The sequence below is a fragment of the Bidens hawaiensis genome, unplaced genomic scaffold (genome assembly GCF_021521415.1).
Source record: "Bidens hawaiensis isolate Kalapana, Puna unplaced genomic scaffold, B.hawaiensis_p1.1 tig00074883_1, whole genome shotgun sequence".
In the NCBI taxonomy this organism is placed as follows: Eukaryota; Viridiplantae; Streptophyta; class Magnoliopsida; order Asterales; family Asteraceae; genus Bidens; species Bidens hawaiensis.
The window spans coordinates 22855-37804 of record NW_027502990.1 but is presented as its reverse complement, the minus strand read 5'-3'; the positions used below and the strand labels follow the sequence as shown (position 1 = coordinate 37804).

The 14950-nt window shown below is 36.1% G+C and overlaps 1 protein-coding gene across 1 annotated transcript; it reads left to right on the top strand.

The window, feature by feature from the left end:
• Positions 1–8837: 8837 nt before the first annotated feature.
• Positions 8838–13631, top strand: LOC143606455 (FRIGIDA-like protein 3). Its single transcript, XM_077082220.1, has 3 exons — positions 8838–9821; positions 12788–12960; positions 13045–13631. Exons 1-3 carry the CDS (start codon positions 8849–8851, stop codon positions 13480–13482), a joined length of 1584 nt encoding a protein of 527 aa, XP_076938335.1. The 5' UTR covers positions 8838–8848; the 3' UTR covers positions 13483–13631.
• Positions 13632–14950: the final 1319 nt, after the last annotated feature.

Here is a 14950-nt window from a genome sequence, read left to right as displayed (position 1 = left end):
AAGGTGACCATGGGGGTGTGCTAGGTGGGTCACGGCCCTGTGTTTGGTTCATCGGATTTTGTCTTTTCTTTGATAAGGTGATCACAAGGGTGTGCTTGCTGATCATGGGGGTGTGCTAAGTTGACTAATATATAATTTCTTCATTTTTCTTCGTGTATCCATTTGTTTCTTCGTTTGAGGTTGGAATAAACTTGAAAAATAGAAGTTAACATAATAAGTAGCTATTTGAACTAGATAATGTAATAAAATATGGTATTTTGGAGATTATTTTATGCTTAAAAGATGTATATTTTTATATACATTAGGTGGCATGTCGCCGGAGTGGTTGAAATTAGTAAAAGAGGACGGGTATGTGTCCTGTTGGTTGAAAGCAATCGTCATGTCTGACTTTTCAAAACTCGCTGGAGAAGATTTCAAGATTCATGAATTCACTGAATATTCCGAAGAATTGTATATAGATTTCGGCGACGGACATAACGCTGGAGAATCTGAATTGGGTTTGTGTTTGTTTGCCAAAAGAGTGGATAGAGAACACCAAGAATTGTTTTCCGATGAGACAACGGCGACATAGAAAGTTAAGAGTGGGGGTGAGTTTTTTTGTGAAGGTGAATTTGATGGTGGTCGCCGGCCATTCTTTAGAGACTGTGAGTGGAAACCTTTTGTTGGAGCTTAAGGTCCCACGGATGGCGCCAATGTTGGAACCCTTGTTGATGTTGTTCTTTGTGATGGTTCAATTGTGCTCTATCAAGAATGATCGATTGTATTTATGTAATGATCCATTATTTACAAGTGGTTTCCCCCTAGTTGAATTAGCCCAAAGAACCGGGAGGATTCTAGGTAATGCTCTAAATAAATCTACAAGTGTCTTCTGTCCTCCTCAATTACTAGTTACTATCTCATTCCATCAGGTCTAGACTGGTCCCTTTATTATTGTTGGGCCTGCCCCTTTCTTGCCTTAGAGGCCCACTGGCGAAACCACTCTCCAAGCCCAATTCCTGGGTAGGCTCTACAAGTCCTCCACTCTATTATCCTTATTATTTATGATAAGGGTAATGGACTTGTCCTGTCCCATTTCAACCTCTTAGCTCAACCCATTTCCCTTACCCATGGTGCCCTCTAGGACAGTCTTGTCTGCCGATGAGAAGTATCTTAGCTCTAGAGGCACATGGTCGGCTTTGTCATTCCTTTTGGCAGGAGCGGAAGGCATATTATAATGTGTGCCTTCCTTTCTTTAGTGACTGCATTAGACATCTATTTGGACTGTTGTTGGTACTTCTAGCTGATGTCTCTTCCACTCGTTTAGGTCTTCCTTGTTGTTGGGTCGGCTCCTTTACTTATCTCGGAAGTCCATTCAAGATATAACATCTTCAAAGGCAATAAAGGATAATATGTTCACCATAAAATAAGTGCAACATTGTTTAGATTATCTTGAGGAAAGAACCAATTCACAAAGGAAAGTAGAAAAAAATCTTAGGTACTTTTCATTATTTATAGTTATTTAATTGTAATTACTTTAATATTTAGGACCTTAAGAGATCTGGTGATAAAAGGGTTTGATTTTGTGACATTCATTGGGGGTTTTGGTTTTGTGACATTTGCTGAAGATGGTGTTAGTCAATGGGAGACGGAATATGTGGATAACAGATGGTAACAAAAAATATTGATTTTTAACTTGTGATATTATATTATTATGTATGTAATATTAAACGCATGTTAGATTACATGTGGCAATAGCTTCTGCTACTCCGGTTGATGACGGTGGTGGTTTAAGTGGAGGCAGCCACTATTTGGACACCCCGTTTGAACCAGCATATGGCGGTTATTGCTCCATGCAAGTTTATGGCATGTGTATGAAAGCTTGGATTTATATAATGTAAGCAATAATCATATCTTTTTAACGTTTATGTTTTTTAACTTTCATTTTGATAGCATGTAATGAATGGGGTTATGGTGGAATGAGTGCAAGCATGGCGGATGGGAGGATTGTGAAGGATGGGTGGCAGTTTGGGCGGGCTTGGGTGGTGGTACGGGTGGCAAGGTGATGGCAAGGCATAATTTCATTTAAGCTATTTTTAAATAATTTATTAATATATGTTAGTTAATTCTTTTACTGGATTCTGTAAAGTTAGTTAAGTTGCTAATAGTCTTGGACTTGTTGATCGCTTCCGGTCAGTAATGTTAGTTAAGTTGATAATTGTCTTGATAGAAAGATCTGATAGATAGATCATTGAAGCTGAATCAGCCAACGCTACTGTAATGCATAAAAAATGAGTAGCACTAAAGTAATTTTATTTTATGTTACTTTCAAACTAATTATCTTTAAACATTGAATGTAGTTAGTGTAATGCAGGGTAAAGATGGATAACAGCCCCAAGCTTCTGGATTTTATTAAGAAATTGGAAACACGTATTGGACCTATTAAATTTGAGAAAATGACAAACGATCTTGCACTCATTATTCATGAATCAAATTATGTTAATTTAAATTGAAACTAACTTTAGAAAAATGCTTTTTAAGTATTAAAGTGTCTAAAATACTCCTGACTATTACTAAAAATGTCTTAAATTTCCAGGCTCGTGGGGAGCACTATTTAAACGCAGAAGATTTCATTAATGCCATAGCGAACGAGCTTAAGTCAATGCTTGTCTCGAAATCATCACTGTACGTATTATTAAACCTTTTTATTGACAATTTAGTTAATATTATCATGAAATGAGTCATATTTTGTTGAATTGCTGCTGAAGTGCATGATGATTGGTTGAGTGTAACGGTTGAGCAAGAAGATTTATATGATGTGGTACTTTATTGAGTCGCCTTCATAGGTCAACGGTGGATTAGTATTGTTATCCAGCTATTGGTATATTAATAGTCATTTTTAGGTCAAAGACTTGATTAGTTTTGTTATCTACAAAGTAAGATTGGCAACACTACGTTTTCATTATGGTCAAATCCGGATGAGTACTTGAAATGCCAAAGTAAATAGGTTATAGAAATTCATGGATAAATTGGATTTAAAAGTTATTTGTATAGTGGGTTGCCATAATAATAGTTTGTGGGTTGAACAATTAGATGTTATTAAAAGAAAGGAAAATGACGAGAATGCTCACTTTACCCTTCTCAACTAGCATTTTGTCTATTTGACTTGGATATTCCAGTAGTGTCCACACGACGCTCTGCTACTGGCTTAGAAAAGAGTCGTAAGACAAGAAACAGGTTCGGGTCCAATTGTATTGTGTGTGGACATTTTGAGAACAACTTGGTTAGCTGGACAAAATCTTGAAATACTTAACCAGACTTTTATATTTTACAATAACTATAAACAAGAGTCAAAGACAATCGTTATCAAGAGTTGGTTTGTTTATTAAAAAAACTAGTTTTTACAAATGGCTAATTATGTGTTGTATTATCAATAATTACAAGACGAGCCAGTTTCAAAGTTGTTATCCTTGATCGTGATGGTAATCTTTAAGATAAAACATAAATGTTGTATATAAAGAAGTATTTAGAAATTTGCAATAAAATTTTACTTTTTTTTATCTTTTATTATTAATTTTTGGACAACTATTCTTTATTTTTTTTTTTTTTTTTGCGTTATATAGGGCTTGAACCCATGATTCTTATTTCACACCTTATTGACCTTACCAATTATTTTTATTTTTTATTTTCGCACTTTATAGGGTTTGAATGAGCATATTTAAGTTACTTAGTTATAAATTTATTTGATTTTTAAAATATTTCATAGATTATATTTATTGATATGTTATAGAAATAATTTTTTCAGTCTATGTGTCATACGGGCATATAAATTTGTATATGTGTGTGTGTATGTGTGTATAAGAGAAAGAGAGTAAAGAGCATCCAATGGCTCCAGCACATCTCTCTCATGCCAGTCTGTCGTCTAGATACAGCCAGTGACAGACCTAGAATTTTTATCCAACGGGGTCCCATTTATCTGGTGTTCAGATTTATCGGGTCGGGTCGGATCGAGACGAGAAATATAATAAAAAAAATATCATAATAAAAAGAAGTATGATAATTAGTCATTAGAAAAGCTTTTATCAAAAGCTTTTAGCTTGAATTTTTTTAACTAAACCTCCAAAGTTATATAATTATATTAGTATTTTTTATCAAAAGCTTTTCGCTTGAATTTTCTTAACCATAATATTCCAATCGCATGTCTCTAAATAAAAAAAAGATGTTTCTTAATTATATATTCTGTTGAAAAAAATAGAAAATGCCAAACCAATTCAATAAATCTAAATGTAAATAAAAAATAGTAAAAGCTATTCATTAATTATATATTTTGTTATAAAGATTGAAAAATTTAGAAAAGAACAAATACATTAATAAAAGTTAATCATAAATAAACTAATTAATTATTTTACTAATCTCGTGAAAATAACGTTAAAAGTGGCGGAAGGTTAATCAGGCATCATGTGGTGGCGTTGATAGCCGAAAGACAAGGGCACATGCACCGATCAGCCGGTGTCCCGATGATTGAGTGCTATGTGCCTTATGTCCAAGGCTTGATGCAAAACTACTATCGAGCCGAGGGTCTCACCGGAAGCAGCCTCTCTATCCCTATGGGATAAAGGTAAGGTTGTCTACATCTTACCCTCCCAGATCCTACCATAGCATTGCTATTGGTGGGATATACTGAGTACGATGATGATGACGATAAATAAACTAATTAATAAAGTAAGAATTAAATGAAAGAAAAAGTGACTAATAGATAAATAAATAAAACGTTTATAAGAAACTAATGGTTAATTTATTCAGTTTTTAAAAGGAGAAAGAAAAAAAATTGTATTATCTATTTTAAATAGCATGTAGTAAATATATGGGCTATAGATATTGAGCAGCTAAAAATACCAATACACATAAAATAGATGGTAAAAGAAGGCATTCATTATACCTCATGAAAAAAAAAGCAAGAAAGTTATATGGTGTATGGAATCGAACATGTGACATGTCTTTTGTAAATGGGTGGACTTGCCATTACACCAAATCAACATTTATAGCATGGGTTCCATCTATTAATTTGTACGGGGTTCTTCAAAAATTCAGTATATCGTCTATAAGAAATTTCTAAAAAATATTAATGTCCAGGGACCTCCCGATGTTTTCTATATGAGTCCGCCCCCGGATACGGCCCCTTATACCTCCGCCCCTCTAGATGGTGTGGAATACCTAAACCGTCGCCTCGGCCAGAGTGAAGGGTCTAAAAGTAATAAGTTAAAACAAGTAAACTTAAACTTAAGCAAGTCGATTTATAACTAAGTTGTCCACAAATAATCACTATTATACATGTGAAGTTATGAATATTGGCAATAGCAAAGATGAGTGTGGCAGAAGCAAAATGTCTGGAAAAGAAGAGAGGTCCCATCCCATCCCATCCAAAATGCCTTAGAAGACAGAACTATCTTCTCCCATCAATCACCGGTAAGTCCACTTATTTCCACTCATGCTTTCTTTCATTTCAGATCTAATCACTTCACTTTTCTCTTCATTCTACCTTAATTAGTTAGTTTACCAACCAACACATTTTGTTTCCTTCTAATTCACCCTCCTTGAAATAGTTTATGTGGTTAATTTTGCATCATTATCTTCTTTTTTCTTTTTTTTTGGATTTCGGTGTTAGGGTTTGTAGACTTCTGTTCTGATGCCTAAATAAATTTTTAGAGGATTTCAAGCATTAGGGATGCTTTCCTCTTCTTGTATTACATGTTGATACTAGATCTCCAACTGCTGTAAACAAATCAGGGAGGAATTATATTAATTGACTAGCTGTGTTGCATGATTGCACCTTTTGTATAATAACCCAAGTTTTGTTAGATAATATTTATAATAATCTTAGTAATTCTATATTAATAGAAATAATATGTATATGTACTAGTTTTAAACTTTTGTTGGAAAGTCAAGATAAGTATAACAAATAAAATTTAACAAAGAATGACGGTTTAGTTATTATTCAAAACTCAATTCTCATATGCTACAACAAACTTCCGGATAGATCGGCATGGTGATGATCATTCGTTTCTTTTTCTTAAACATACTCAAACTCTCTCAATTCACATCTCACGAAACATACCAGCTCCTATTTGCACACGACCTTTGTTCTTCGTTACCATCACTGCATCACCCCGCCACCATTAAATAAGCATCATCCTCCGCTGCCGCCGCGGACTGCCTCCGCCACCACAAATCGGACACTACCGGGCCGCTAACTACCAGACACCTATTTTGTTCTCAGTCGTAAGCGTCCCCGTGTTACCGCCTCTAACGCCTCGATTTCTGATCATATCAGCTCACTGTGCGGGTAATAATTCCAATCCTTCCTTTGTTTTATTCATTACGATACGTTGTGGTCGTATGTGGCTGTGACGATTGACGGTTCCGGCCATTTAAAAGCTTTAACTCTCTAAACGTTAATAGAGGCATGTTTGCATATTGGAGATATATATTATTAATCAGAAATAAAGTAAAGAAATAAAAAGAAGTTGGAACAAAAAAACAAACAAACAAACCAATCTGACATGTTTGTTAAAAGAACATGCACGTGAATTATGAACATGTTGACTTGATTTCACCATATAATCATATAAGGGTATTGGTGATCCATAAAACCATCAATATAACTAAAACGTATAAAGCTATATTTTACTCAGGAGCCTTAATTCAATTATTACACTTATATGACTATTTATAATTGTATACGTATATTATATATTATATATATATAGCATGAACTCTACCATGTAAATTATTTTCATACATTATTTTAGTCTAACTAATAGTATCATTTTGTTAATGTTAAATTCAGGACTCTTGTCATCCATTTAGAATTATATATTAATATTAGTAACTATTAGTAGTTTAATTATCATATTTTTATAAAAAGCCTTGTCGCTACCGATCGGTTAATCACACAATATAAAATGAGTTCAGTAAATCTTATGTGAACTATATATTATAATGTAGATTCTCAATCTAGTTGAAGACAACTTGATCTGTTTTGCTTTGTTTAAATGTACGGTTTCTGTTTTTGTTACTCATAGTATTATATTTTGTTCCTTCGTAGTTCGGATTCCGTGTTTTTCTTCTTTTAGCTTTATATTGTTTTCACCGTTCCCGTAGTGGTACGGATTCTGTTTCTTGTTACTTCGTAGTACGGTTTCTGGTTTCTTTCTCTAATAGTATTAATTATATTCCGTTACTTCGTAGTGCTGCTTTTGTTCTCGTTTACTAATAGTATTGAATCTATTCCGTTACTTTGTAGCACGGATTTTCGTTACGCGTCGGTCATATTTTGAGTTCAGTTATTTTATATAATATATTTTAGTTATATGTTACTAGTTTCAGTACTCTGTTACCCGAGCATTTCTGACTTGTCGTTGGGGCGTCAACGACATGGCACTTATCGTGACAGTGCGTAATCAAAGTTCACGGCGTCTCTGAAAGTACTCATGTAGTACCTTGGCCACTTAGAGGCGTATAGATCGATCTTAGCTCCGACTCCTGACTCCTGACTCCTGACATGGCACTTATCGTGACAGTGCGTAATCAAAGTTCACGGCGTCTCTGAAAGTACTCATGTAGTACCTTGGCCACTTAGAGGCGTATAGATCGATCTTAGCTCCGACTCCTGACTCCTGACTCCTGACTTCTGTTTGAGATGGAACAATGTGTGCACGCCAACCACACCGTCTCTTTGGTGCATGGACTAGCTAGCTGTGTACCCCTCTGTTTAGGCTCTGGGTGCTTCCGTATTACACGACCTATTTATTTTAACATCATCGTCGTGTATTTTAGTAATTATATTTTGTTTCGCTATATTTCTGGTCCGTTTTGATATGTGTATACGCATTTGGTTAAATTTGAGTATATTCAGATTACGTCCCGATCGTGTATTCGATTATGTTTCGCATTTAATTATAGTTCAGTTAAATGTTACACGTTATATGTTACACTTCACACATTATATGTTACAAGTTATATGTTTCTGGCTCTGGGTGTTTTTGTTATAGTTCTGATATATTTCCGCATGCGTTTGACCATGTTCTGGCCAAGTGTCGGATCATACATCCGAATTTTATTAAGTATATGTTTAGGTATAAAGGGTTGGTTTCGAGTTTGAATTGAAGTTCGTATATTTATTCTCTTACGTCTGTCCTTACCTATACTATTGTTCTTTCCGTTACTGGGCAATTTTTGGCTCAGCCGTGTTTTCTTGTTTTGTTTTTCTTATTTTGTTTTCAGGTAATCCGGGATTCTGGGAATTTAGTGATGAGAGATAAAAAATGAAGTTCAAGCTTCTAAAAGTTAATTCATTTTGTTTAATAATATGACGTAGGTTGCATTAATTTTTGTTGTATTTTGGATTGTGGCGTTGATTTGATATCTGTAATAGTAACACGTTAGCCTGTTCCGGGTTGGGGTGTTACATTTTGAGTTAGACTTTTGGTGTTAGGGTTAGGGTTTCATGCTCTGTGGAGTCTCAATGCGTAATTTAGCGCTTGTTTTAGAGGGATTCAAGTGTTCGTGCTTGATCTTTTCTTATATTTTTTATTACATGTTGGTAGATCTCTCTTCCCGTTCGTTGTAAACAATTTGGGAATATTCTATGTTTCATGATCTGTTGGCTTTTGCTATATGTTTCTAGCTTACATGTCTTCTTGAAAGAGGTATTTTAGGTTATTTTGTGGACAATTTTCCGGATCTTTGATGATCTCATTTGCTCATAAAAGTTTTGAAGAATTGGAGTTTTCTTTGATGTATTTAAACGTATTCATGTAGTCTCGTTTCATTAATAATGCTTTTTGGTTTCTTTTAAGGTTTTTAGAACATCATGGAAGATACAAAATCTGTTGCTTCACTCCTAGAGTCAACAACCTCTAAGATCCAACAACTGCAGAGAGCATTTGCTGAGCTGGAAAGTTACCGGGCCGTAACCCTTAACCTGAAATGGAAACAAATTGAGGATCATTTTCATGGACTTGAGAAGTCGTTAAAAAGGCGTTTTACTGAGCTGGAAGACCAAGAAAAAGAATTTGAACTAAAAACAACTCAATCCCGACAAATTCTCGAGAAACGTCAAGCAGCTGTAATTGCCAAAGAAGAAGCATCATTGGAACGACTCCAAGAAAAACGAGTCGCTGCTGTTGCTGCCATTAACAGACAAATTAATGGAATCACTGAAGCCGATCCCATTGTTGAAGAAGATATTATTGATATTGAAAAGTTTGACAAGTTATCTGAAAGTGATATGAAGGCACTATCAAACCCTCAACTTGCCAAGTTGTGTGAAGAGAATGATGCAGAAGGACTCCATACGTTCATATCAGATAACCGAAAGAATCTTTCTTCTATTAAAGAGGAGATCCCGATTGCATTGAAGGCTTCAACTGATCCTGGTGGTCTGGTTTTGGATTCCTTAAGTGGATTCTACATGTCATCAGAGGATGGGAAGAAAGATTTCAATCTTTTAGGTCAGAGAAGGACGTGTATTATGCTAATGGAGTGTTTTAGCATTTTGTTAACAAATGTAGGTGAGAAGTATGCTTCAAAGGTTGTTTCTAAAGACGTGAAGGAACGGGCTCGGGTTATTGCTGATGAATGGAAACCGAAGTTGGATGATCTTGATGTGGATGCTAGTAATGGGAACTCTTTGGAAGCTCATGCTTTCTTGCAACTTGTGGCTACTTTTGTTATTGATTCTGAATATGTTCAAGAAGATTTGGCTAAATTGATACCAATGGTGTGTCGGCGCCGCCAGACTGCTGATCTATGCCGCTTCCTTGGGTTGTCAGACAAGATACCAGGTTTGTTTTTTTTAAAGAACCGAATGCTTAATAAACCGTTTATAAATGAACATGAACATTTTTTTTTGTTCATTTAGTTAAATGAACGAACATGAACACATGTCTTGTATGTTCATTCGTTTACAAGCATTTATCATTTATGTTTGTTAGTGTGCATTTGATAGAAACTAAAAATCGAAAGCTTTAATTTCTGAAAATAAAACCCAATTAGAGATGAGGAATCTCCGATTACACGATAATAATTTCAAATTCTAGCCTAACTAATTGATAAACCTAGTAACCTATAAATAAGCTACCACTACTAGTAACTGCAACTAAACCTCCCACTCAGCCATGATTCTTGTTCTGCAAACTGTCATTTAACCCATGGGTTGGAACCTTCTTTTCGTTAGGGTAGGTTTGACCCACTGGAACTCCTAGGTACGTATCATTACTGCCCTCCTTGAAAACAGACTTGTCCTCAAGTCGAGCTGATAAAGGTTTTGCTGGCTCTTGGGGTTGCATCCAGATTGGTTCGAGTTGTAGATGGCGGAATGACCCATTTTCTTTGATATCTGGTGGAACCCCCTGCAACTTGATTTCCTGACCATCGATGGTAAATATCAAGAACATCTTGTTCCAGTTGGCTTGGACCGTGTCTAAGGTAGCTAGCCACCGGATGCCTAAAATCACATCTGCTCCGCCCAATGAGAATGGGTAAAAGTCTTGAGTGATTTGGAGGTTCGAGATTTCTAACTTTTAACATTTTTGCAAATTTGGTTGCAACGGATAACGTCACAATTACCGATTCGCACTCCAAAAGGCTCCACCACATGAGTTGGTAGAGCCGCCTTTTTAACGAGAGTGTCGGCCATAAAATTATGAGTTGATCCGCTATCAACCAGAATTAACACCTGCTGCGAATTGATTGAACCGTGGAGCGTTAAGGCTGGAATATGCGACTTTCCCATCATTGCTTGGAGACTGATCGCAGCCATTTCCTTTTGATTATCCAGTCGATTCTGCCCAGTATTAGTGTCTGGATCGCATGCCTCGTTAGCAACTTCAAGTAGGTGATAACTACTCGCCTTGCAGCGATGTCCCGGTCCAAATTTGTCGCCACATCTGTAACATTCACCTCGGTTATACCTGGACTGTTTTTCTGGATCTGAAAAATGAACCAGTGTGGCTGGCGTGGTGGTTAAGGGTGGGCTGACAGTTGTTGATGAGGCAGAAGTGAACGGTTTTGAATCTGGTTTGAGTTGGATTCAAATTGGAGTGCAAGACTCGCAGCATTGTTGAAATTGCGAGACTCGCAGCATTGTAGAAAGTGCGTGGCTTATGGATGCGAACATCGGCTTTCAGTTCGTCTTTAAGCCCATTTAGAAACACACCAAGCAGGCAATGATCTGGCCAGTTAGTGACCCTTGCGGACCTCTTAGCGAATTCCAACCGATATTCCTGCGCAGTTCCTGTTTGTTTGATGCTGCATAAGTGTTCATCCGGGTTCTGAAATTCTGCTGGCCCGAAATGTTTTTGCAAGGCATGAACCAAATCTTCCCAAAAAGTGATGACTTGTTCGGAAGATAACCAGGAATGTTTTTGCAAGGCATGAACCAAATCTTCCCAAAAAGTGATGACTTGTTCGGAAGATAACCAGGAGTACAAGTCGAGAGCATCTCCTTCAAGATGCATGGAAGCCACATCAACTCATTCATCATCAGGGATGTGATAGTACCTGAAGTATTTCTCAGCCTTCAAAATCCAGCCACATGGGTCACCAGTTGAGAAGGCTGGAAAATCAATTTTGGTGTAGGGGCGATATTGATGGTTGGGTCGCCATTGAGTTTCACCATCGTCATGTCTTCCATAACCGCCACTAAATCTGCCATGAGGAGTCACCTTTGGCATAGCGTGGGCCTTGAGGGACGCTACATCCTCCTTGAGAGACTCCATTGATTCAAGACGTGCTGCAATTGCAGCCAATTGAACAGCAACTGGATCTGGATTGGAACCGCTGCTTTCAGGATTGTTTCGTGTTGCAGGTGCCATTTTGATTTTCCCGGCAATGGAACCAGTTGATAGAAACTAAAAATCGAAAGCTTTAATTTCTGAAAATAAAAACCCAATTCGAGATGGGGAATCTCCGATTACACGATAATAATTTCAAATTCTAGCCTAACTAATTGATAAACCTAGTAACCTATAAATAAGCTACCACTACTAATAACTGCAACTAAACCTCCCACTCAGCCACTTTTCTTGTTCTGCAAACTGCCATTTAACCCATGGGTTGGAACCTTCTTTTCGTTAGGGTAGGTTTGACCCACTGGAACTCCTAGGTACGTATCAGCATTTATGTTTGTTGGTTTACGTTTGTTTATATATTCAGTTAAACCTTTTAAACTCAATACAATTGAGTCCAGTTTTATTAATATTTTAGGCCTGGCAAATTGAATTGATGCTCATGCTTTATTTTAATTGGTTTGCTCAGTTATGTATGTTCACTCATGTTTAGTTATTTTTGTTTGTTTGTGTTTGTGTTTGTGTTTGTGTTTGTATTTGTTTATGTTTGTGAACTCTTTGTTTATACTATTATTAAACAAATGCGAACGCACTCATCTTCTTAATGAACACGGACAAGAAAACCCTATTCATTTAATTGTTCGTATTCGATTGTTTGGTTAGAGTTAAACGAATGAACACGAACATGTCCCCTTTACAAGCCTATTTCTCATATCAAAACAAGCAAAAACAGGCAGGTCAAAGCGGGTTGACCCACAAGCATATTTTTATTTTATTTTATTTTTTTAACTTTCATAAAAAAGAATGTGTTAAATATGATTATGCAAGTTATATTATTACAAAACTAATCTACCCTTTGTTTTGATGGAAAACAGGATTACCAATTTTATATCCAAAATGCGAAATTAGTAAGTTTAACTTCTGTGTCATTAATTCCTTTTCTTGTATTATTTTTTTGTTAGGTGTAATTGATGTGTTGGTGAATAGTGGAAGGCATATTGATGCTGTTAACTTAGCATTTGCATTTGAGCTCACCAAACAGTTCTCTCCAGTTTCAATATTGAAATCATATTTGACCGAGTCAAGGCGGGTCCCATCAGCCATCAAATCAGCAAACATGTCTCCATCCGCACAGGTTTGTTTCTCATTTTATAACTTAACTTTTTATATGATGCTCGTGAATTACTTTACATTAATATGTTCAAATATTCAATTGTAGAATGATGTCAGTGAGAGAGAAATGCATGCACTGAAGGCGGTGATCAAGTCTATTGAAGACCACAAGCTTGAAGACGCGTACCCTCCGGGCCCACTTCAAAGACGGATCCTTCAGCTCGAGAAAGCAAAAGCTGACAAAAAACGAGCCACAGAAGTTGCAAAACCTCAACCCAAAAGACCCCGAGCCAATGGCATCATTGCACCCCGAAACAACACTAACATTGCTGCTGACAAGAACAACTTCTATGGTACTAGGATGACAGATAATAGGTATGGACTGCCAACACAGTACGTGTATGATAATAGAGCCTATGGCTACCCGGCTCCAGTTGAGACTCACATTCCGCAGTATATGGGTGCACCGGCTTACAACATGGCTCCTAACCATGGTCACTATTTTGCAACCGGTTACCAGTACCAGGCTCCGTATCTGCACTAAGGTTGTAGGAAATGGTGACAAGAGTTTCGACTTATCTTAACTTCTAGGAGTTAACCCACCTTGTTGGACTAATCAGATGTTTTTACTGTATTAATATTATGACTAAAAGTATGTTAAGGTTGTGTTTAGTTTTAAAACTGGTTGTGTTAGGTGACTGGAGACATGTAATCCTCTAGTATATGCACTTTCATGTTGTTGGTTGTGTTCATAAACTACTGAAACTGACCGAACTGCCCAAAACATCTACGGTCGCTTCACAGTTTGGTTTTAACAGTTTGGCTGTTTACGGTTTGAACTTGGAATCGGCCGCTAACACATCTTTTCCATTTTAGTAATATAAGGTTCTGTTTACATATATCATTTTTTGAAGCATAATACAAATTAAGTTTTGAAGAATCTGAACAATCAATTAATGAATAAATGGTTGGTTAAATGATATGTTAATTAAACTATTTTAGTTCTGGTAATGGTATACTTTATTTTTGTTTGGATACAAGTAACAAATACACTAAAATGAAAAAGATAAAAAAAGGTTTTTGCAGTTCTGCCAAGCCTTTTTTTTAATATTTAGACTTTTCAGACGTATTGGAAAAAGATAATAGTGTAGGGTAGCAGGCCAAATTTTTAAAGAAAGTTAGGGAGGAGATCAGATTTGGGAAAATAATGAAGGAAAAGTCAAAATTATTTTGAAATCTTAGAGTAAAAGTTTAGATTTTTTCAGAACTTTTTTTCTCAATAAACAGTCTCCCAAGACTGTTTTTTTATGTTTCCTACATTTTCCGTCCATATTTTCAAATTCTATGAAAAATAGATTTTCAAATCTATTCTTGAGAGATTCATTTCGGATGAATTTGTTCTTAAGAGACGAGATTCTTTTCTTTCTTCCAACCTTCATGCCACACACTTATACATACATACATACATACATATACATACATATATATGTATATATAAATTCCGTATATGTATGTGTGTGTATATATATACATATTTCGTATATGTTGGAACTAGGATTCTTGATCCTTGTAAATTAGTTATCTGTGGTAGCTGTTTCCAGGACTGAGGATCTTCGACGGTTTAAGGATCCTCAACGGTTGATTTCAAATATATTACGATTTATTTTTGCATGTATAACACGTGCTAACTGGAATCCCTATTCTTGCGGATGAGATATTTTACCTAGTCTTCCCTTCTCGTCCAAGCTCTTAAACAGTCAAGTTGAAAAAGTAAAGCGAACATGGCCGAAATTATAGCTTAGTTAGTTATTAGCCGTTGTATTTCCTTGTTTATATATATCGAACTATAGCTGATCAACACACACAACACTTTAGCATTGAGAACTCTTAGCAAACACTTTGTACTCACGATCAGCTATAATTCCATCATTTGTAATCTTTTCAAGTTCAATATAATCGGTAGTGATAGTTTCACTACCCGAGGTTTTTATGCCTGCAGGATACTAGTTACC